Below are 24,485 nucleotides of genomic sequence, written 5' to 3'. Positions count from 1 at the left end.
TCGTGCACATGGGACAGTGCTGGAGGGCTTGAGATCCGTATCCGGCTTGCGGGTATACCTCGTGTAGCGTATACTTCCCCCCCACTCATTTTTGCAGCGGGGGCAAATCAGCAGCAGCCAGGAAGCCATGGCGCCCGACCTGCGCGTCAAAGCGGCGGTGCGACCGCCGCGCCACGGAGGAGGGGCGAGTGATAGTGAAGAGGGAGTCGACAGCGACGAGGAGTGGTTCGACTCGTCGGCGGTCGTCGGGTACCGGCAGCTCCACGTCCAAGCAGCGTCGATCGGATGTTTCCGACAGTCTCCAGACAATCCAGAGCGGTGAGCAGCCAGTGGTGATAGCTCCGCCACTCGAGAAGAAAGAGTTTAATTCCTGGGGCGCCTTAGACGCGTATCTAAAAGTCTATTCAGCCGAGACATACCAGGTAACGTTTGATGCACTGCATATGGTAGCAGGAGCCGTATCGCATTATCTAACTGGTTTGTGCGTACAATTGCTGCGTACAGAGCTTCCGCGTTCGCACTAACAGCAAGGTCGTGACGAGAAATAGGAAGATTCGAGACTCCGGGTCTACGAAGCCGCTTGTGCCCGAGGGGTGACTCATTATTCGAAGACTTTCGTCTGCACCCACGCAGGGAAGTACAAGCCGCGAGGACAAGGCAAGAGAAAGCGGCAAGAGTCGAGAGCTCTCGAGTGTGACGCGCAGGTGTGTGACGCTCCGTCGGGCTCAGTCGGGCTCCGTTGGGCTCAGTTGGGCTCAGTTGGGCTCAGTTGGGCTCAGTTGTGCTCAGTTGGGCTCGGATGGACTGAAATGGATTTGAATGGTGCTGTTGGTTGGCCATGCATGTGCTCACGTACAATTGTATCGCTACGTAGATCAATGCCTGCGTACAAGTGACCGACTCGGCTGCAGCGGCTCCCACTTTTGTGCTGCGAATTACTGTTGCCCGTTTGGAGCATAACCATCCGCTCTCAAGACATACTTTCGACCATTATCCACACAACCGGACGGCTATTGAGTCTGAGCTGGCCGGGACTGTTAGCGAGCTTGTCAAAGCCGGAGCCAAGAAGAAACGCATCCTGCAGTTCATCCACGAGAATTCTAGCTGCTACCCAACGAGCCAGGACGTACACAATCTGGTGCGCAAGCTGAATAAATAGACCCATACAGCTCAGACATCTGCAAAACGATTGAAGCAATGGATGACTGAGCTCACGCAAGAGCTAGGGAATGTTGGAGGCATTTTTGTCGACTCAATCCATGATAAGGTATGAACACTATTGCTGTTACTGTGTAGCCGTCGTTTGTTTAACTTTCTATGCTGATGTTAGACTGTAGCTACATGTATAACACTGCAGACAAAGCATATGCGGGAGCTCTTTGACCATTTCCCAGAGGTCGTGATGATCAACGCCACGCACGGTACAAACTTGTCAAAGTACAAGGTTTTCTCGATTATGGCACACGACGCATTTGGGAAGGGCCAGTTCGTACAGCATGCTGTTCTCCAGAACGAGCGTAACTTAACGCTTCTGACGGCCCTGGAGCAGTTCAAGCGCTACAATCCGGCGTGGACGCGCATCAAATGCATACTGATCGACAAAGATTTCGGCGAGATCGGCGTGTTGAAGAAAACGTTTCCGGACGCGGCGTTGCTGTTGTGCCAGTTTCAAGTGTTGAAATATCTGCGAGAGCAGATAGCATCAAAAGACTATGGGCTCAATGCTTGGCAGAAGCAGCAGCTGAACGGATTGATCAACTTGCTGGTTTACGCAAAAACGGAGCGACAATACTTGCGCTTGCGCGAGTATATGCGCCATATTATCGATGCAGGGACTGGAAGAGTACCATCTGAGAAAGCTAGGTCTGGGGATGTTGTGTTAGGCACTGGTCAGACGGAGATGGGCACGGATGGTGTCCAGTTGGGCATCAGTCGGGCGGAGTTGGGCGCGGATGGCGAACCGCGTGAAGCGTGCAAGCACCCTTTTGAAGCGTATTTCGTGAAAAACTGGGATAACTGTCGTCAAATGTGGTGCGCGTTTGAAAGGCAGAATGCTTGCACCCTCGGCAACAATACCAATAACCGCCTTGAAGCTTCGTGGAAGCAGCTGAAGGAGCTTGTGAACTCCTTTATGCAAGTGGACGAGTGCATTGTTTCGATAACGGTTTATCAAGCTGAGGCGGAGAGTAAATTTTAGGACGCGGTCTACAAACTGTCTGTCGTGCATCATCCGAAGTACCATCACGAGATGGATTTTCTCTCGAAGCAGGTAAGCGAGCACGCGTGCGAGCTTGTGTACGAGCAGTACAACTTCGCGATCACCACGGCGACGTATAATTTTCACGAGGAAGTCCCCGGAGTATACTTTATCCAGTGCGATGCGGACGATGAAGAGGCATTGGATGAACCGCATAGCGAGTACTCCGTCACGAAAACCGATTGGTCTTGCTCGTGTTTGTTCATGGCTTCACGTTTGCTGCCGTGTCGCCACGTGCTCTTCATTCGGAAGGCACTCAGCTTCAAGAACGTGATTCCTACCCAGCTTCTGGATTCTCGTTGGTTACTGTCGTCGCTTCGGGTGGAATACGAGTTGCCACAACTGTCAGAAGAACCGTTTCGTGTGTCCAGAGTGTTGAAGGAGGCCAATATGTGTTGGGATTCCAACCGGAAGTTCCGCGAAGCAAATTTTGTGGCAACTGCAATTAGTGAGCACTTGAGTGGATTGGGGATGGTGGAGTACCGAGCAGCGATGAAGGCTTTGCGAGATGTTGCCACCCTTTTCAAGCATGGCGAGTACAGTACCATCCCCAAGGTAGCTGGTGGTCTTGAACTCGAAGACGGCTTGGGTGATGCAGAAATGGACACGACTGGTGGCGCGACTGGTGGCGTCAGTCACCAGACTAGAGACAGCGAAGTAGTGACAGAGGCGATGGGAGTGGTGCAAGCTATCACGTCTAGACAAGAGGATACTATGAGCCAAAGTGTGTCGTCTGCTTCTTACGTGGAGAGCACTCAAGTATGCCCAGACCAGTCCGGCTCAGTTGGGAGCGAGACAGGCACAGATGGTGGTGAGTTGGTTTCATTTGGGAACGAGACGGGCACAACTGGTGGTGAGCTGGTCTCAGATGAGAACGACACGGGCACACATGGTGACGAGTTGGTTTCAGTTGGGAACGAGACGAGCGCAGCTGGTGGTGAGTTGGAGGTGGAGACATCTCACACAAAATGACAACCATAGCGCTATGCTTGCTTCAGCAAAGTTAACCGATAATTTTCAGATCGTGAGTCCCCCAAAATCCAAGGGACGTCCAAAACAAAAGCCACGGGCTGTTACAGCAAAGCGGAATCAAGCGATAGTAATGGTAGAGGAAGACTTGGAAATGCACGAACGCCAAATGAGTCTACTGACAGTTTATGAACTACTGGACGGCGATCCCATTTACAAGTTGACACACGAGAAGCTGCTGCAGTTCAAGGAGTTCCTGTTCGCCACGAAGCCGAAGCCTCCCATCGCCCACGAGATAGCGAAGCTCCCCCCCCACAAAACCACTGATGCGACCAGAAGAAGTGATGCGAATCTTCCCCATCCAATTAATTAACAAATGTACCTCCAAGGTCACAGCCTACCAAGCAAAAAAACCGGGAACGTTGGAAATGCAGCTGGCGGTGGAGATTGTTGGCGTTGGAGTGTTCGCGAACTCTACGGTATCGCTCATGAGAAAGTGGCACACCGCAGTAAAATTCGTCAAGAAAATCAAAAGAGCTATAACCTGGATTGATCGATTAGACTTCTCGCAAGACGGGAATCCAAGCTTCTACGTCGAGGAGGACACCACTATACCTAAGCTGTTGAAAGATTTGCCAATTCTGTCAAACGAGTATACAAACTTGGTGGACCTGGCTTCGAAGGACACCCTTAGCGCCCAAGTCATGCAGATGATTCTACACAAACTGTTTGGTGCGGATCCTAGTGTTCTAGTGATCGACCCGTCTAACATGGGGATTTCAAATGGAGCTTTAACGACAGACATCAGGTATTTTAAACTGGCGTTGGCTGGAGTCACGAAGAAGATGAAAGTGCTGTTTCCAATCAACTGCAACAACAACCACTGGTGCGCTGTGCTAATGGATTTGGAGAAGGGCAGAGTGTACGTCTACGACTCGATGGCGTCCTCCCACATGATCGGTGACCGTGCCGTGGCACAGAAGATGACCATGATGCTGCCAGACGGAGTCAGACCTAGTGCTCGCTTGGTGACTCACGACCCTGGACTTGACGCTCAGTGCGACAGCTATAATTGCGGTGTGTATGTCTTGCTGGTATTTGAGATGTTCTGTGGGTCAGAGCCACTCGGCCACCTCGACAAAAAGACTCTGCAATGCATGCGCTACCGCTACTTGCGCATGTGTATAGAAGAACAAGGAAGTAGCAGTAGCTAAGTCACTGAACTCGTTGCATCGAACTATGTTTGTCGAGTTATATGCTTGATAATTTCTTTAGTAATTGAAGGGGATAACCTGCTCAGCAGAACGCTTCTATCTCTGCGGACTCTGGTACTGTCACTGAACTCGTTGCATCGAACTATGTTTGTCGAGTTATATGCTTGACAATGTCTTATGTAATTGAAGGGGATAACCTGCTCAGCAGAATGCTTCTATCTCTGCGGACTCGGGTACTGCCGATGTCGATCCACTCCGGCTCTTTGGCATCTTTCGGATATACGTGTATAGTGTATAAGTTTTAGGCCGGCTCTTTCGATTTGGGTGCTGTAGTGGGCACAGGATGGGTGTCTGACGGTCACAACTGGGTACGGGTGGGTGTCGTAATTCTGTCTTGTCCCGTCCCATGTGCACGAGGTGGGTGCAGCAACGAGTGCCTAATAAAATTGGTCAGGCAGCCAGCCCAGTAACTGGGAGGACTGGGACCCAGTTTAACAAGTGTCTATATGAAACGGTTGGTGCGCAGAGCTCCGCTAAGCTGTCCAGACAGACAGGTCAGAGGCGAGATGGTGATGCCATGATGATGCAGCGCTGCATTGATAAAGTCAAAGTCGATGAGTCCACACACTCAGATGACGTTCAACGATTGTCATGCGTTCGTTTCGCTAATAGCGCATCGAGAGCACGCTGCCTCATGTACAGGCCTCTTAAAACTAGGCTTTGTGTTGCGAGAAAATACTGACTACCTAAACGAAGTTTTGACAGCCGCCTAGTTGAAACCGGAAAGTTCCATACAAACCACAAGTGTAAAAGCTAACCACCGCCTGCGTGAAGCCCCAAAGCTCTTTAAACAGCTCTGGGTGTTGTCATTGTTCTATAATTCTCTCATTTAAGTGGTTTCACAACCGCCCAGCGCCTGTTCATTGTTCCCTTCTTCTCTCATTTCACGATTTCCGCTATGGCTCCACAGAAGAAGAAAGGGAAAGCTCGTACTCCACTACTCAAGCCTCGTCCGCTGAAGCTTAAACAAGCCAAATTACCGCAGTCAGAGCCACGTCAGCGATATCTTACGTCGTACGAGACCGAACTTGGGCTCCAGCCAGTACCCACTATTAGTGGCGAAGTTTTAGAAGCACAATGCAAATTTTGTACAGCCTTTGGAAGGGAAGAGAAGCCAGCTTCTTCGACCGGGCCTTTTGATGTCCTGCTAGCGAAGGCAACACGTAAGAAGCCTGCAACTAAAAAGGTTTTCCGGTCTTTTCGCAGAGATAACATCGTCAGTCACATGAAAGATCAGCACAAGACTAAATACGATGAGTTTATCTCTCTTCCCAAAGGAAGTCGCGTTCGACTAACCTTTTTCGATCGTCCAGCAGGTATGGATGTATTTCTTGGCGGGACTTACAGTTGTCATATCGAGATCCCAAAAGGTGTAGTGGACTTAATTCGCGAGCTATACTTCAATGACGAAGGTGAGGACAGAGAGATTACACTCGCATCTGAAGAAGTTGGGCAATCCGACCTTGTAGATGGGGCGGAGTTTGATGAATTCTTTGAAGACACGAATTGCAAGCACCTACTAGTTATTTCTGATCGTCTCCAGTTTGAGGCTGTTATTAAGTTCTCGAATGAAATGGTCAGCTTTCGCTCAATTACGAATTTGTTTCGGATTATTGGCGACACCCTTCAAAACTACAGGCTTGGCCACCCATCTCAACATGAAGTTGGTCGATATATTCGCTCCATCGTATCTATTAACCTGGCTGCCCTAGAGATTATTTTTTCCAAGGTGTGGGGGGTTTCTCTGCTAGTTGACGGAGGTACCCATGGATCTGAGGGTTATTTCGACGTCCGTGTAGCCTTTGAATTGAACGGGAGCATTTTTAACCAACACTTACTTGCAATTCCTATGGGGACACTTTCTCACAAAGCTGCAAACTACGCAAAGCGAGTGCTCTTTGTCCTGAATAACCTTGGAGGAGACAAACTAATCCGAAAATTGATCGGTGTGGCAAGCGACGGAGCCGCTACGATGCTAGGATGTCATGGCGGGTTTGCAAAACTTATCGAACATGCATGCGAAGCGCTAGGTGAGGGTGGTCTTAGTGTTAACTGGTGTGGTAGTCACCAACTGAACTTGGTGGTTGGGGCTTTCATCGAATCTCTCATAGATCTCGTTGATTTCCGCCATATCCTTGGGCAGGAGATCACCTTCACGAGAAAGTATGAAAGTGTAAAGACTGTTATTGGTAGATGCCCCACTTACGCTAACACTCGTTGGGAATCAATTTCGGAATGCTGTGAGTTTCTATCAAGTAACTACGAGGAAATCATGCAGTTACACGATATTAAAGATGTAAAAGCACCAACTTTCTCGTGGTGGTTGATTCTTTTCGCAATTGAGGAGCTGGTGGACAAAGTCAAGCAATGCTTTAGATCAATGCAGTACAGGACCGTCACGATGAAGGACCAGTACGAAGCGTTGGAGAATCTTGTAAGGTACTTTCAAATGAAGTTCGAGGAGCAACTAGAAGGCGATGAGCCTTCGCTCTGTTTTGAGAAGATTTCCGCTCACATCCGAACCGCCTCATTTTTCTCACTTCCATTGTATGACGAGAAGATTGACGATATCGAGCGACGACGGCTAGTAAATGGACTTTCAAGTGCGATTGGCGGGTTTATTACTGGTGTTAATCAGATCAGGATTGAGGTGAAAGGGGCTGTGTCAGCTACTCTTTTGACGCTTCCTAAGGACCTTGTTGCAATGAAAGATATGACCAAGTTTGGTCAGCTGATTTTGCCTTACAAGAAAAGACTGAGAGTCCAATACGGAAGTGGGGTGATCAGCTGCATTTGGAAGCAGGTCCGTAAGTTGCGTGAAACGTACGAGCTCAACCCGGACTTCAAGGCTTATGTCGACAGGTCTTACACCAAAGGTGTAGTCGAAGCATGGCGTATTGTGAACGGTTCTGGTGAGTATTCACGTTTAGTTTCGTTTGCGCTGGGGCTGGCTTCGATTCCACCCGGTACCCATACCGTGGAAGGTGATTTCAGCTCACTTAAAGGTGTCAAAACTGCCCACCGAGGATCGCTGACCAACTATGCACTTGAAGGTCAGTTGCAGGCAAAGCAATACTTCGATCTAATTCCCCTCGCGAACTCCATTGCAGCAGAAACTCTCATCACAAAGTGAACTTCGAAGATTCTAGGCTTTTCATACATTTCACCATCTATCCCATACTATCATCAACATTAAATACCACCCTAGTTCGTATAGTAAATAAGGCACGAAAAATCCTAGTTGAGCATCTGCTAGGTTTTTAGGTAGTACTGCCTAGTTTTGAGAGGCCTGCTCATGTACTCTTAATATCAATAGTAATGCATGTACATGTAGTGCGTCGACCAGTGGTAAGCACTCTTTCACTGTGGTCACATTGTCACAGTGACTATGACCGTCACAGCACCTAAGTACATGCACTGTACAGGTCGACTGCGATGCAGTATCCACGACTTCAGGATCAAGACACGGATAGCATTGGCTTGGTGCCGGCGAGCTTCGTCATTCGGATTCTGAATTTCGGCTAGAAGGTGGCAGCTGCAGCCGCGCTGTTCGAGTCGAACATGGCGCCTGGGCCTGGCCCAGGCGCCATGCCACGCCACTCTGTCGCCACGATGACCAGCTGCTCCCGTGGCCAGCTCAACAAAGATCCGTCCATGACGCTGGAAGCGATCCTTTGCCACGCGGGGGAATGCACCAAGCTGCTTGACAAGCGTGCATACATGTACATCGAGCTGCAAGTTGCAGCCTGCAAAATGCAAGCTCCAACCTTATAGGGCATTCGACAGCTGCCGCCACAACGCCCCTCGCGGCGTTTCTCCCCCCGCCGGGAGCATGGCGTGCGAGGCGCCGGCTGCTTGCCCAGTGGCGCCACCTCCGCTGTCCCTCCACTCAGCGCTAGAGACGGGTGGACAGCCTCAACGTGATCCCGCTCATCGACTGATGCCGCAGTGATGCGGCGTCAGTGATGTCCAGTTTATCCGATGCAGCCTGGTCTCTCGGCTCGGGCGCATCGCCTCAGTTGTCACTCATTTCTCGTCTTGCCTTCGACTGCGCATAGCCATCCCAATGGAGCGCAGTGCCAACACCCCTACTTTCGTTTTAGAACCCATCGACGCTCCTCCTTCCTCTCCTACTTCCAGCAAAATGCAGAGTGAGGACTTTGCTCAATTCACTAGCTTCGTGGACGCGTGTCTGCGTGCCATTGAAGACGCCCGTGAAGACCGCTTGATCCACGATCCATTCGCTGAGCCACTGACGCGCGAGGTCGCGCCGCAGTTGACGCCGCGCCTTAAAAAGTGGCAAGAGAAGCAGCCCTACCCAGAAAACTACATCGCCGTGCGTGGTCGATACTTGGACGACGCCATCGCGCAGAGAAATCCCAATATCCGTCAGGTGGTCTTTCTTGGTGCCGGTCTCGATACGCGCGTGTTCCGTCTGGAATCCTTGCACGGGTGCCACGTACTCGAGCTCGATCAGAGCGCCGAGCTGTTTGAACACAAGCGAGCAATACTCAAGGACCTGGGCCCCAAGCTTCTTGTGGATCGTCACGATTACGTCGTCGCGGACCTCAACGCCTTCAACTGGGAAGAGGGTCTGCTATCGAGCGGCTTCAATCCGGATCTCCCGACGTTCTGGGTGTTAGAAGGGATCATGGTGTACCTAAACCAGGCCAGCAATCTCGCGCTGCTAAAGACCATCGATGTTCTGTCGGCTCCGGGAAGTGAAGTATGGGGCGACATGGCTGGCCGTGGATTGCTGGTGGACGACGGCCTATCTCTATTCAAGGACGTGAACGATCTATATCGGAAGGAGCTGGGTGAACAGCTATTCAAACACGCAGAGGATGATGTTTACGAGGGCGTGTTTAGCGAACTTCCCTGGGAAATGGAGGTGCAAGCAGCACTAGTGGAACCAGGAACGCACTTCGGACGCGAGTGGGCCCCCGCGTTTACCAGGTCGGAAATGCTGCCGGTGACGTTTAACTTTGTGCTAGCCAAGAAACCACTGGCAGATCTGCCGTAGCCAGCTAATTATCTAAATGCGAAAGAAGCATATTAATGTATTACTAAAAGAACTGAGTTGCCAGGGCATGAAGAAGGTACTCATTCGTCGTGGTGATTTGGCAATGATATTGAGTTCCGTTACGAAGAGAAGAATATTTGGTGTCCGAAACGGGCCGCGACCCTCTCACTACTGAGCATTTTTGCATCCATGCCTGCCTTCTGCTGGCGAAGAATCAAATGACGTGGAGTAATCTGCAAAATGCTGTGACGTGGAGCGTGTTCAGCATCTTGCTGCTGCTCCAAAACTTACTGAGGATGGCAGCCCAGACTACAGATTCGTTAGGCTATCCAGATCCACGCTACTCGACATCTCGGAGCTTGACAGCGTTCTCGTGCACCGGAGGTGCCCGCAATTGCCCAGACGACGGTCAATATGCTTCTGCTGGAGGCAACCTCACCTTAACTATCGTGGAAATGCGTAACTTGCCTGATCTCGACAGCTTCGGACTAGCGGGTCTCGAGACGGACGCCTACGTTGAAGCTCTTATCGGAGACAATCTCCGCACCTCGGGTGTCGTATGGAACTCTCTCAACCCCATCTGGCTGCCTTGTGCTGAGCCTGGTTGCACCGGGGATGGCGACGTCGTACGGGACCTGAATTTCGGATTTCGACCTGCCGGGACGGAGATTGTTGTTCGCGTTTGGGATAAAGACAGCGGCCTTGAGTTCGGCGACGATCTCGTCGCTCAAGTTACGCTCAATGCTATTTACTGCTCAGCTTTCTCCGCGATAAAGCAAAAGTTGCCGTCGAATGATACGTCGACGTGGGCACTAGCCGAGCAACCGATGTGTGTGGAAGAGCTCTGGGTCCCTTTGAGTGAAAGTGGAGACTGTACCGATGCCAAGTCGTCAGCACCGTGTATGCGTATCCGCATGACGGCCATCCCGTTCCAGATGCGAACAGAGGAAGTGTTCGTGCCAGGCGCCTTGATCAATGGAGGAATGGGTGGCTTCTTTCCTGATGAGCAGTCGTGGTTCTACGGTAGAGTCTATTCGAGCTCGGATACACGGTTATTGAGTTATTACCGAATGGCGGACTCGCAAGGCGGCCTACTAATCCGTTCATTGAGTACTTCTAACAACCATAAAGGCAACACGTCGTTGATCAGTACGTACGGCTACGCCCCATACGCACGCGTAACGTTTAACTTTGCAGCTCAACTCTTCGTGTTTCGGCGCGTGGACGACGCAGCTTCATCGCCGGACTGGCTCAACAAAACGTTCGGCTGGATCGAGACGCGTGAGTACGCTCAACTGATGGACGTCGCCGGTGACTTTAAGGCTGTAGCGCAGAATTTCACTCCACATTCTGTCAACAAATATGGAGACGCTGAAGGCCGAGGAGTTATCACGGGGGCCAATGTGGCTCTCAATTACACGGACACGACGCTGAGTATGTACTTTATTGTGGCTGTCCCGCACGAGTCCTTTGACGTCGTACCTGCCGTCTACTCGAAGGAGTTCTCGCGAGGGATATTCCTCGAGATAACTGTCCAATATGGACCGACCTTCGCGTTTCTGATGATTCTCGTGGTGCGATATCTGCGACGTATGCACTGGCGAATTGAGCGTGTACAGTCATTCCTGGCTGAGAAAGTGGCCAATGGTCAGTTGTCGGCAGTGGTAGGTACGCAACCGAAAGTGAAGGAGAAGGATAATGCAACGAAAGGAGCGAGTCCGTCTTCGGTGAAGAAGACCAAAGCGAAGAAACCTGACATTGTGGCTCAACTTTTCTTTTGCTACGGAGATGGCGACAACAATGCACAATTTCGACGTAATTTGTACTACGCGACCTGGGCTGTGAAGATTGTGATCTTCTCGCCCGTATTGATGCTGTTGTCATGGGGAGTAACGTCTATTGTACTCGTGACACCGCCAGCATTCGGCTTTGGAATTGTTTTTCTAGGCATTGGAGCTTTAGGAGGAATCTACGCTGCCTCTGTGTGGATACGTACGGGCTGGCGAATGACGGCCCGAACGTTGTATCTCTTCGCTGTGGCATTCCTCGGCGCGTTTGTGTTTCTCTTCTCAGCTACGTTTGCAGATCCGAAAGTGTACGTCGGAGGCGAAGACTTAGACTTCTTCTCGCTCTCGTCCATTTTCCTCACTCTCAACATGATGCCGATCGTCTGGCTCGCCTTCACTAACGATTCGAAGCTCTCCAAGTCTCTTAAACAAGTCATCGCTGTCGTGGGTGCCTCTAAGAAAGTCACTACACTCAAAAGCAAGTTCAAAAACCTCGGCACTCTTGGATTAAAACTCGCCAATGCAAAAAGTGACCACCAAGCAGTAGAGCACGAAGAGCCAAAGACCAAGCGGGAGCGGAAAGAATCACCTTTCGCTGCTATCTTAGGCGATCACTACACAGTGGAGCAGTCGCTTCCAGGCTTGGAGTACGCCGACATCCTTAAAAGTGCGTTCGTGACGTCTGCCTCGACACGAAGACGCATGAATCGTCGATGTTACTGGTCTGCGCTGGCCACACTCGTGGTGTACTGCATTGTGGCGAGTGCGTGGACAGAGTACGGTACCCAAGCGGTCGGAATCTCCATAACACTCGTACTGGTGGATCTGTGCGTGTACATGTTACACAGAGGCAAGAGCGCCAACAACTGGTCTGCAGGCTACGTGGTGTTTCTTCTGAGCGCTGTGCGGGTGTGTCTTGCAGTCACATGCGGCAGGTACTGGATCCTAGGCCACGCCTTCCTGTACATGGTGTTCGGCACTGCTCTTTGTCGTGAAATTATCGGTAGAAACCTGCCTCGCATGAACAAACAAGAGGCTGGAGGTGTCACGTTCTTCGGCCACGATCCGCAAAAGGAACGTCAGCAACAATTGGATGTAGGTACGACACCAGAGTTTGTGCTCGGGTTCTTGTCTTTCTTCTATCTCTTTTTGTTGCTTGGCGTCGCCTTTGGTTCCGACGCAAACCAGACCGTCCACGTCCCTGTCTTAGGACAGGAGTGGCCGTTGTGGATCTTTGGCGTGCTGGCGTTCATAGTTGTTCTCTTCGTGGGTCTCTCGCTTGCTACTTCGAGAGCATTTTTCCTTCAGAAGGAGCAGCTTCTGTCTGACTACGCTATGCACGTGTACCTGTTCGTTCAACCATTGCGACTGCCATTTATGCTGGCTGCAGCTTCAGAAGTGCTCGTTATCTGCTCAGGTTTATTCGTCTATGCGTCGACACAGTCAACGTTCATCCTCGTCTCGTCATTCTTTGCGCCACTCATTCTCATGTTGTCACTCGCTGTGCATGTGCAGTGGAAAAAGAACGACTATCGACTCGTGGTTTGGCCCCCCGAGGACGAGGAAGAAGACGTGCTAGATGACGACGATGACGGCGGGTTTTTGGACGCAGAAGCAGCACTGGAGAAGGAAGCTGAACTCATGCGCGAAAACTTTGTCTTGCCTCCTCTGAAAGGCAAAGGGAACAACCACGTCTTCGATAATGCCGATGAGACGTTTAAGATGCCCAATTTGCCATCAAAAAGCTTGCTGGGGCTTGTTGGCGGTAAAGCTGCAGGCGTCGTGAGTCCAACGAAAAAACTAGGCTTGGTGCTACCTGGAAAGAGCAAGCCAACTGAGAAGACTTTCGCTTTAAAAACATCGGCTCCTGCGCTTACTGAGACAGGAGCAAACAATTTACAGACAAGCTTACCAACGACTCTTTCCATTAAACCCGCAAAGACGTCCCGTTGTGCTAGACTGAGAGATCTCATGACTGGGAAAATTGGATGTCGTGCCTTCTTCTCGCGTAAAACGTGGTCGAAAAAGTATCGAGAAGCTGATAGTCACTCTCCAACGGGCAAGCCTCTACTCAATCGAAATGGTGTTGCTAATGCTACACAGAACGATGACGACGAGGAAGTTACAAGCCCTCTACTTAATGAGAATGCCGCGAATAACGCTGTCTTGGCTCGTCGGAAAACGGTGGCATTAGGCGGTGATGGCGATGTCGATTTTGCAAAGATGACGCTGTACCAGGCTTATCAGCAAGGCTTTCTACTGCCACAAGACCACATGACTATCGGCTGCTTTTTGGCGTTGTTGTTCCTGATCATGCTTTACGGCATGATCCTCACAGCGACAGAGAATCCGTCTTGGCTAGGACAAGTGATCTGGACGGGAGCCTATGTGTTGATATTCACACTATCTCCAACGATCAAGTTCTTCAAGACGGCTACATTCACTCCTGACATGAAATACTGCTTCGGTGGGAGTGCTGGACTTGCTTGGAGTACCGGCTTTGTGTTATTCTTCGCTGTGTTGAAAGCTGATGTGAACCAGGTGGAATCTCTCGTTATTCTCTCGATTCTGGTCTTCTACCCAATCTTCTTGTTGTTTGCAGTCACGCTAGGCCGCTGGCAAGACGAAAACTGGATCATTACCCGGCCAATTCGACGTATTGGTGGGGCCTGCTTGCTCGCCATTGTGCTCTGGATCTTGGAAATGTATGTCTTTGTGAGTGTGGCTCTTGGTGGCGCCTTGACTTTTCTACTAGCCTTGTTCCTGTTCATCACGTACTACGTGGTGAAATGGGTCGAGAACGACCGATATCTCGCCCCCGTGTACCAACGACAAGCCAGCCTCATCGTGCTTAGTGCCACCGTTGCTGCTATCATCGCGGCTCTGGCGATAGGAATGAGTTTCTTCTCGTGTCTCTCGATCGTCTTCGTGGTGCTTCTGCTCAAATATTCACTTCAGTTTGTTGCTGGCTGGATTGTGGCAAAGAGTACAGCTGACGAGTCGGTCTTCTACTCTCCTTATCTATTCCCTGTCTTCTCGTACAATGCCTTCACCAACAACGTCGTGGACGAGACGCACAATGTGCTTCCGCTCTACATGGTCTTCCTGCTGGTTTTCTTGTGGGGCGTAGCTGGTGTCATGTTCTTCGATCCTCTCGGCTTTGGGGTCGGCTTGTGTAGTCTCGTGCTGCTAGCTTTTGCTGGCGTCACTGCACATTTGTGTGCCGTCACACCTGTACAGATGGGCATCGCAGCAAAATACGTGAACGAAATGATCCTCAAAGACGCCAGTGAAGCGGCCCAAGCTGTTGCGAACCATCGTAGTCAGCCTTTTACTCTCGAGTCTCCTGAGTTCGTGGAGCAAGAGCGTCGAGAAAAGAAAGCTGAGCTCGAATTCCAAGCCATTGCGTATGGTGGCGGTGCTGCCTCAGCGTTTGCAAGTCGGAAGAAAGGAACGAAAGCAGTGGAGATCAAGATCGAAGAAGAAGTTGTGAAAGTCGTGCCCAGACTCACATGCGGGGACATCGCTCTTAGTATCGAGGATGTAGATCGCCAATGTCGATGCATCACAACTACTCACGGCCTCGACGTGCCTCGACCTGATGGACTTTTGTCTTGGAGAGAAGTCAAGGAGGATATTTTCCAGCGTGGTGCTGGTCCTTTTGGCTTCTTGTATGCGTTCACTGTTCCTCCACGAGTATTCCGATTCTTACGGTGGAAATACATCCCGTCAACGCTCAAGTGGAGAAGGAAGACCGCAGGTGACACCCAAACCGATGACCAAGCCGACATCCTCGAACGTGGCGACAGCGCGCTTAGAGTTACCAATCGGATTGATAGAACACCAGCAGCTCCACCACGTGATCTTGTGGAGTTATTACTGCAGTTACCTGAGTTAGATGCAGCGTTAGACCGTGCCTTCTACGAAGAAACTCGATGTGTGATCCACCTGCAGCTGCTGATGTTAACAGCGTCTGACGCTCGATTGAGTCGAGAGAAGATTCTGTTCCAGAAGTTTTTACGGGAAAATCGCTTCAAGCTCATGTCGAACGGTATCAGTCCTCCAGCGAACGTCTTCCGTACGAGTTCCTTTGCGTCGATTGATATCCCGTTGGTAGCTGTGTGGCTACTCTCGCTCACTCCAGAATCTCGCGCCAGATTCCATGCACTCAAGGCAGCATTCAACCAGGAAATGGAGCGCACAGACACCATCGTCGATGCCGAGGATCGTGCTGCTCTTGTCGCTCAAAAAGAGCTACGAGAGCACTGGGCGCCACGTGAAGCTGAGCAATGTCGTCAACGGATGCAAGAGTTCCTGGCTCGTCGACTACGTCGTGAAAGCGAAGGCATCTTAACCGAGGAAGAAGAAAGCAACCACGGATACGATGAGGGACTCGTGAATGCGAGAGAAGCGCTGCTGGAGATCGAGTCGGGATACTCGTGCGTTCCAGGCGAGTTTGGTCGATCTCTACAGTTCGTGGATCGAGAGTTTCCTCCAGACACAACCTCGCTCGCTGGATGTTCACATGAAACGGAGATTGCACCACAATGGAAAGTCTCGTCGGCTATCAACATTGCGTCAGGACTGTTTGACGGAGGCACAGACCCCGACGATGTTCGTGTTGGTCGTCTGGATGATGCCTGGTTGCTGAGTGCACTGAGTATTATGGCAGCGTCAGGTGGCGTGGATGATGGCAAAGTAGACGAGCTTATCGATCGGTTGTTCGTGACCAAGCAGACTTCACTCACAGGAGCGTATGCCCTGCGCCTCTACCAGAACTGCCAATGGGAGACTGTCATTGTTGACGACTATTTCCCAGTGTTATACGACTCGGCTGGCTTGGACGCAGGGGGTGACGCAGAGCTCTCGGTTAGTGCTGGCGCTGCATTCGCGCACAGTCGCGACTTCGAGGAGCTGTGGGTGCCGCTGGTGGAGAAAGCGTTCGCGAAATACTGCGGTGGATATGCAGCATTGGAAGGTGGCTATGTGCACCATGCACTTCGCGTTCTATCTGGCTGCGAGTGCGATGAAGTATACTTGGCACCGGCAGCACGAGGTGCATTGAAGAAAACGCTGTGGCAGCAGTTGAAGTTGTTTCGCAAGAACCGGTTCCTGTTGGGTGCAGCCTCACTACCAAGTGAGCACGCAGACCCAGCACTACGTGCATCCGGCTTGGTGTTTGATGCCTGCTACGTGATCTATGACGTGCGCGATGTGGATGGCGCGCAACTCTTGCAACTGCGAAATCCGCCAGGCGATCACCAGGAATGGAAAGGCGACTGGAGCGATAGTTCGCGTCTTTGGACTCGTCGTCTGCGCAAGCGTCTGGGTGTGCGGAAGGGCGACGACGCTGGAGACGATAACACCTTCTGGATGAGCTTTGACGACTTCTGCCACGCCTTCCGAGCGCTCTACGTGTGCCGCTATTATGATCCCGACAAGTGGGCCGTCAATACGTTGGATGCACGCTTCTCGCGCGAAGACGCTACCTCCAGTGGCCTGCCTACACGGCATAACCCTGGGTGCACGGGACTAGACAACAACCCGCACTTTTCGCTGCGCGTTTCGCGTCCAACCGAGGTTATCGTGACAGTCACGCAGGTCGACTCACATGGCATGGCACCGGTGACTGTGCTGCCGATCGCTGTGTACATTGTAGCTCATCGAGACCAGAAAGATCGAGCGCGACGTGTAACCGCTCTTAATCAGGACAACGTCACAGCACATAGCGGTGTCCCGGCTCGCAGGCGTGAAGTTCGAATACAAGCCGAGCTGGCTGCTCGTACGTACACGTTGTTGGTGGCTGCGTACGTGAGCAGCATGGAGGGTCCGTTCCGCGTGCACGTGCAGAGTAACTATCCCGTGGAGCTCCAGCAGATCTGGCCTGCAGCTTGGAAGACTGGTAATGGCACAATGGTTGCAGTACCCCACGGAACCCTGGTCGAGAGGATTGCTGAGAAGATGAAGCAGACCGTGACAGAGTCTGCTGCTGGCGCGAAGATCATGGCCAAGACGCACGAACTCGCTGATAAGATTGCAGCCGGTGCAGCTATCGTAGACAACGTCATGCGAGATGAAGAGAGTATTCTAGAAGAGCAACTCGCCAACCAACAGCAGGTCGAATCGGACGAGGTCGAGCGCCAAGAGACCCGCCTGACTGGTAAGAAGAAGAAGAAGACGAATTCTGAAGGTCTGCAGCCCAACCCGTGGATAGAGCAATGGGACGAAGGTGCTGGCAAGCCCTTCTACTTCAACAAACAGACCGGTGTGTCGTCCTGGGAGAAACCCGCAGACTTCTAGCATCATAACTTGAACAAGGCTCACTTTTGTCACTATATCGCGGGTTTTAGACGTCACTATTGCCTTCACAATCTACTGTAGGGCCGCCAATGGACGCCCAACGCGCGCTGCTCGACAGCCTCATGGGCTTGAACCGCGACGGCGACCGTCCAGATGACGACGCCAGTATGGACTTCCGCCACCCTAAGGTCTGTAAACCCTACTTGTGCGGCCTGTGTCCGCGCGACTTGTTCCAGAACACGCGCCTGGACTTGGGCACCTGCAAGTCGCTACACCTTCCGACGCTGCGCTCGGCCTACGTGGAGCAGAAATCGACTCGAGACTTTGGTTACGAGCGCGAGCTGATCAACGAACTGTCGAAGCTGCTGGCCGACGTGGAAAAAAAGATTGCGCGTGCACAGCGGCGTTTGGACGAGGATGGAGAGGACAATCAGAACCGGATGCAGATCTTGCAGCTCACGCAGGACATGCAAGACGCCGCGGTACAGGCCGAAAAAGCGGCCAAGGAAGGAGATGCGGACGGATCACTGAGTATCATGGAGAAGGTGGAGATTCTCAAGCGGAAGCGACGTGAGCTGCTCACACAGAGCACTGCTGGAGCCACAAATGGGGTGGACAACGTTAATCAGAAGCTGCGCGTGTGCGACGTGTGTGGCGCCTTCTTAAGCATTTTTGACAGTGAAAGACGCTTGGCGGACCATTTTGGGGGCAAAGTGCACGTCGGATATGTGCAGATTCGACGGAAGCTGAAGGAACTGATGGAGATGGAGAACGAGAAGAAAAAGGAGGAAGAGAAGCAGGAGAAAGAAGCGAAGAGGGGACGTGGAGATCGACCTCGAAGTCGGAGACAAGAAGAGCATGGGCGCGAGGATCAAGAGCGGCGGAGAGAGCGAAGCCGGTCCAGGAGTCGAAATCGCCGTCGTAGTCGTGACCGTTATCGCGAGCGTCGCAGTAGTCACCACAGACGACGATCGGTGAGCTCAGGTCGGAGTCGGAGCCGAAGTCGGAGCTACGAGCGAAAAAGACATCGACACCGCAGAAGGTGACACTGCATTGCAGTAGATGAGTCAGAAAAAAAAGAAACGTTTCGTGGGCTATAGATATCAGCTGTCGTTGAATTGCTTGTGACTCACACATTTACTGTCGGGCATATGCAGACCTGGTTGGCCTTTTTCACTCGTGTGCACGGGCAAACAATTACATGTAGTTTGTACACACTGCCAAGCGAGCTGCGTACCGGGTAGGCGAGTCCGAGTTTTCAGCACCAGTATTATAAATACTAGCACTCTCTTACTGTACTGTGTAATATTGTGCGTTCTATTCGAAATTTCCGCGGGCCCCAATCGAGCACCCAATCGTGTAGCCTATCATACAGAATGCGTTTTGGCGCTAATACAGAATAATCCTCTGACTTGCCATCTTCATTCATGACAAGTGCGCGGAGTCTTCAGTGCGAGATGCGCTGTCACTTTAACTTCAACGTGTATCTGGTATCTTATTGGATAATAAAAAATGTTTTCTTAGTTTTGACCTCTAACAAGGCAGCGTCGATTTGCCGTTCGCTTCGCGCTTCGGCAAATTGGGGCGGAATTGACAATAACCCACAAGCTCTTGAAGATCGTGGCATACAAACGGCCATATGTTCCGACCGTCCAGACCGACCGACCGATGTCCACCAGCTGGTTTCGGTGGTTTCAAAAATTAATGTCAGAAGCCGATACAGTATCTGCAGATTTAATATCTGTCTAAGTGTAAATTTTCGCAAACCAATTTGATGATCTATCAGAGGATTCATGCTCTTTCTATTCTTGTCTGCCTATTTAAACCTATATTGTGAAGAATATTCGCTTCGACAGGCATCAGTACAGAAACGAGGGTAGTATCACAACGAAAGACGCACACAACGGAACAAACAGGTCCTGGTGAAGAAGACCAGTCAAGCGCATCCAAACAAACCTGCAAGCTCAGGAAGCCCGACAAGCAGCAAAGTACGTTGAATACTTGACGCCCTCCCCCCTTTCCCGCTGGCATCGACTATGACGAGAGAAGACGCCTCTCCTCCGATTCGTCTTGCGGTGTCGGGCAGCGACAGTATGGGCGTTCGCTACCCGTGCTTTGGTAGAACATAACACATAACGGAACTATCACTCCCTCTGTCACTATAGGAAACAGCTCGCCACAAGGAACACGATCGAAGCGTGTAGAACGCGTTGAACGACCGAACAGCGGGCACACAAGGAACTCACTTGCTTTGCATATTGAAGCGAGTTTCGCACCCCGCCATGCCCAAGCGCAAGGCCAATTGGTGGCCGCCCAGCATCCTCTCGGACCCGGACGTGCTCAGTGTGGACGACGAGGGTCGCTTCGTGCTGTGCAAGATCTGCCATGTACACTACGCCGTGCACGGCGGCAAGAAGCCCAAGCCTGTGATCATGAACTCAAACTTCCGCACGCGCGCGTGGGACGTGCACAAGGAACGAACCAATTCACATCGTCTACAGAAGCATCAAGAGCGACTGCAACAGGCCAAAGCGCAGGCTCAAAAGCAGGAAGCAACAGCCACACAAGAACCGAAGCAGCAGCTAGGACTGGCACAGCAGCAGCCCAGAAAGAAACAGCAACAGAATGAACCAAGCCAGTCGCAGTTCCAGCCACAGCAGCAAAGCCAATCGTTGCCTGCGTTGGCGACTCAGGTACACACGCGGACGCCGGCGCCACCTCATCAGTTGCAAGGGCAGGACCAGCAGGCTCTGGCCTCTCCTTCGCATCAACAGTCAACTCCTCTAGCCTCATTACAGTCGCACTGTGGCACTCAGGCTCTACAGCAACATCGTCCGCAGGAGGACCAGGAGCCCGTACAGCAGCGACAACAACAACAACAACAGCAACAGGATATTGACAAGACAAAAGACGCAGGACAAGTCGGTGCTCACGACAGTGCAGTCAAGCGACCTGCCAGTGCGTCGCCGGTAACCACAGCGGCAGAGACCGCGTCTGGTGCGAACGGCGTACACCACGGCGCAATGATGGACAGTGGCAAGCGCCCTGCGACGACAATGCCGATGGGTACCCCGATGCAGAGACGGCGTCCGTTCCGAACAGGACCGCCTGGCTCCTCAAGACAGCTTGTAGCCGAGTCTGGGGTGGCGAGACATGCTGCTGCGCACACGTATGAGCGACACTCCTCCATGGATCCGGGCACTGCAACCCTAGCAAAGAAGTCGGTGCCCAAAGAGCAAAGTGTGGCAATGGAGCAGCAAGCGGACAGTTCGGCGCGTTGGCGTCACATGCACGACGATGTGAGTCGCGCTCTGAGCGCAGCACCTCGAAAACGGCAACATGAACCGGCATCGTACACGAGCGGGGAACTACACGCAGCGAACACACTGGTGCAGACAGAAACCGGAGACTTAGGTGGTAACAACACCGAGGGGGTGGCCAAGAAGCTGCGGTCACTCAACGCTGAGTACCATGCCAGTAACATGCGCCACGGAGACGCCTTGAACATGCGTCAAACGGACGTCTTCGACCGCCGCAGTGCTGGCTACAAAGAGTATTGGGGTACGCTGCGCGATGTGTATACTTCCTCCGGTACTACTACCGGAAGCCCGGGCCCTAGTAATTCAACGCCATGCCGCAAGACACACCATGCAGTGAGGAGAAATCAACAGGAAAGCAAGGAGACAGAAGCGGATTCCACGACCCCAGATGACTCTGGATCCAGCGAGGACGCCTTCAAGCCGGCCGTGATAGTCCACGACGCATCGCTCATCAACGCGATCGAAAGACTAACGAATATCACGTCGAACCACCTTGCAAGTTTGTACCAGAAGGAGGCGTCGCATACGAGGGAAGTGCTTGCTGGGCTCACCTCAGTGATGACTGACTTGCGGGTGCAGCAGGGCAATGCCTTCGAACGTATGATCGCGCTCCAGGAGAAACATCTTAAGGTGATGGGGAGCATCTTGGGGATAAAGCTGCGCAAGGAAGCAGCTAGAAACTTGAGAAAAGGCTGCAACAACAGCGATACTATCGACAGCGGAGATAGCACGACTGATGACGGAAGAACACCGACAGAGGGTGCGCTCCAATCTCAATCTGGCTGAGCAAAACTACAGTCGTACGTACACGTTTCTTTCGCCATTTTTTTACTTGAGCAACGCAGGGAGAACGCAAATGAGGTAAATGAGTGATATAAAAGACTGCGTTATCAATTTGAGAGCGCAGATAATATCTGCCAGTATAGATATTATCTATACTGGTTATTTATAAATATAAAAACGAGCTCGCTGCACCGCAAAGCGGCGCAGCGAACTCGCACAAACTTGTAAGTCAGGACTTCCCAGCGCGATATTTCTTTTATTTTCTGCGATGAACCTTTTTTTTCTAAACTCACCCTGAACCAACCTTGGATCTTATCATGACCACAACAGAACTAATCGTCATACTACCTCCGTTCTGAAAAAGATAACCATTTCAAATTATATTACAGCCTACCCAAAACAATACCCCCTCTATGCCGATCACTTTTTGGATTTCGAATCTCCCGCGCTTTCCCGACCAGACTGGCTCCCGCTCCCAGCTTTCATAGCTGGCACCTGGGGGAGATCACGTGAGCGCCAGGCCGTCTGGGAGACCTTACTGCTTCGCAGCGTGGGAGGAGTGCTCAAACATGGAGAGATCGTTCGGGTTGCAGCGTACTTCCGTGTGGGCCGCCAAGTTGTCGAGCGAATTTGGAGGCGTGGAATCAATTCGATGGGAGATCGAGTAGCAGCCGTGGTCAAGTCAAGGAAGAGCGCATGTGGTAGGAAGAAGGTGGTTCGAGCTGAGCTGTGCGAGAGAATCGCTGCAGTTCCTGTCAATGAGCGCGAAAACCAGCGTCTGCTTCAGCGCGCATCCAACATGAGCTGCTACCTGGTTCAGCAGCTGATCAAGGAAGGCTACATACGGCGTGCGCTCAGACAGACCCGCCCACTACTTACACCCATGCACAAGTTGGCGCGCCTCCGGCACAAGGACAAGCAAGTATGAGCTGGCACTCTTCCTACGTCACTGCCTTGTGACGCTATCTCACTCGCCAATGCTAACGCGTACATGCTGCTTCTTGCAGCGAGCAGCCCCCCACCGCCTACCGCTGAAGTTCCAGAAGCCCCACTGAGCGCCCCTTCAGAATGTGGCGATGTAGTTGCCGTCTTAGATCCGTTTTTGTATCTGTAGTTGCACGGCGGAGCATGAACGCCTGTGCCTTGCTTAGTTTCTCACTGTCAGCTCTCGGTCATAAAGCTAGTTAGCCAGCCTCTCACAAATTAATTAACGCTCAAATGAACGAGGCGGAGCGCTGCGCAAAAAAAACAAATGGTTATCTTTTTCCGAGCGGAGGTAGTATTATTTTGTATTGCACTGACAATACTGTTCACTTAAAAAACATGCAGTATTTGGAAGCACCCAGTCTCTCAATTAGCTAATCTGCTTCAGTATGTCTCTCTTTATAAATAGGATACTATCTGCATTACTTCGTTTGCCCCTACAATAGGTGTTATTTCCAGAACTTTCATTCCTCTTTTTAATAAGAAAACGTTTTGTTCTGGAAACAAATTAATATCTGGAATGTTCTCATTAAAAACAATATTCAGCTAATATCTACACCTTTGCCAATCCAAAGTGTAAACCAAAACGGAGTGTCCCTTATTTAAAAATATATATTTTTTAAAAATTAGAAATCCCCAAAATTATTCCAGACCAATACGGATTTAGTGTAAAGCAAAATGATGAATATATCTTGTTCGATGGTCGCCTCGATAACAGTATCTTGTCTTCTACAGTACTTAAAGTACTGCACATGCACCACGTACATTACATTACATGTAGTGCATTGGCTATAGCCACGAGCGCCCCGCACCGGACGCCGTTAAAAGTGTAGAACTCTTCTTAACGCTGACCGTCCAGGCAAGCAGCCCCAACACGAGCGCTTGATGGCACGTCAATCGCTGAGCGCCGTTTTTGAGAAGGAAACTCAGAGCTGCAACCCTTTCTCCTTCCATTCCCCACGGCCTGCAAGCGCAGCCCAAAGCTCTCATCCTTGATGTACTCTGTCTAATTGGGTTGCTGGCCGTCTTGGTCCCTCTATCGATGATTATGCAGGCTGTACAAGCTGAGAGGTCACAAGGTTCTAATTAATTTATCATATTCTAAATAAGAAAACCTTCCATTCAATGTCTCATATTTACTGCTATATTATATCTTTCAGCCAATCAAAGAGTCGGAAATGCGTGACAGACAGACAGACGGACATTCATTTTATAAACTAGCCGGCCGCCGGAGAGGCATGGTTTGTTGGAGGTGAGGTGGCCGCACCTTTAGTGCTTCGGTGTGTCGCGTGCTTTTGCTTAGGATCATGTACTTCCAGGTTGCGTGTGAATTCGTCCACTCCAGTACATCGTGATGTCGTGTGCTTAAACCACTTACCATTCCGTAGTCTCATGCGACCCCGTACAATATCGTGGTTTAGTACGCTACCGTTACCCCCGTTCTACAGGTTGGATGTCATGTTCTTCAGTGACTTGTGCTCTTCCGTGCTGTTCCTGGCATCGTGGTGTCCTGCTCACCCGTGGTCCACGCTACTTAGTGGTTATGCGCTCTCTCTTTTGGATTGATGCCCTTTAATACGACCTCTTTTGTGGCTGCTAACTAATCCCTGTTATCAAACGCTCACGTGGGTTGCACAGGTTTCGTGATACATAGTATTTCGTGGTCGTTGCCCTTCCATGGCTGGAACTCTAGCCGTGTTTTGGTGCTTCAACGTAGTCGTGTTGTTTCGTCGCCCGTGTATCATGCTCTCCTGGTGTGGCTCCATCGGCCGCGTTATCGCGCTATCG

At 51.3% G+C, this 24,485-nt stretch overlaps 4 protein-coding genes across 4 annotated transcripts; all 4 read left to right on the top strand.

Moving 5' to 3' along the window:
- Positions 1-8,542: 8,542 nt before the first annotated feature.
- Positions 8,543-9,576, top strand: PITG_02998 (S-adenosyl-L-methionine-dependent methyltransferase, putative; the record flags this gene model as incomplete). Its single annotated transcript, XM_002906061.1, has 1 exon — positions 8,543-9,576. The coding sequence occupies one exon, from the start codon at positions 8,567-8,569 to the stop codon at positions 9,521-9,523; it is 957 nt and encodes a 318-aa protein (XP_002906107.1).
- A 165-nt stretch (positions 9,577-9,741) lies between these two features.
- Positions 9,742-17,610, top strand: PITG_02997 (uncharacterized protein; the record flags this gene model as incomplete). The annotated part of the gene is made up of 4 exons (XM_002906060.1): positions 9,742-9,768; positions 9,832-11,160; positions 11,260-13,119; positions 13,213-17,610. 4 exons carry the CDS (start codon positions 9,742-9,744, stop codon positions 17,608-17,610), a joined length of 7,614 nt encoding a protein of 2,537 aa, XP_002906106.1.
- An 89-nt stretch (positions 17,611-17,699) lies between these two features.
- PITG_02996 (uncharacterized protein) lies at positions 17,700-18,360 on the top strand (the record flags this gene model as incomplete). Its single annotated transcript, XM_002906059.1, has 4 exons — positions 17,700-18,015; positions 18,153-18,155; positions 18,240-18,248; positions 18,296-18,360. 4 exons carry the CDS (start codon positions 17,700-17,702, stop codon positions 18,358-18,360), a joined length of 393 nt encoding a protein of 130 aa, XP_002906105.1.
- A 2,498-nt stretch (positions 18,361-20,858) lies between these two features.
- PITG_02995 (uncharacterized protein) lies at positions 20,859-21,559 on the top strand (the record flags this gene model as incomplete). Its single annotated transcript, XM_002906058.1, has 3 exons — positions 20,859-21,201; positions 21,298-21,429; positions 21,510-21,559. The coding sequence occupies 3 exons, from the start codon at positions 20,859-20,861 to the stop codon at positions 21,557-21,559; spliced, it is 525 nt and encodes a 174-aa protein (XP_002906104.1).
- Positions 21,560-24,485: the final 2,926 nt, after the last annotated feature.

The sequence above is a fragment of the Phytophthora infestans genome, genomic scaffold (genome assembly GCF_000142945.1).
Source record: "Phytophthora infestans T30-4 supercont1.4 genomic scaffold, whole genome shotgun sequence".
NCBI classification, from domain to species: Eukaryota; Oomycota; class Peronosporomycetes; order Peronosporales; family Peronosporaceae; genus Phytophthora; species Phytophthora infestans.
This window is presented reverse-complemented; position numbering and strand designations above follow the sequence as displayed.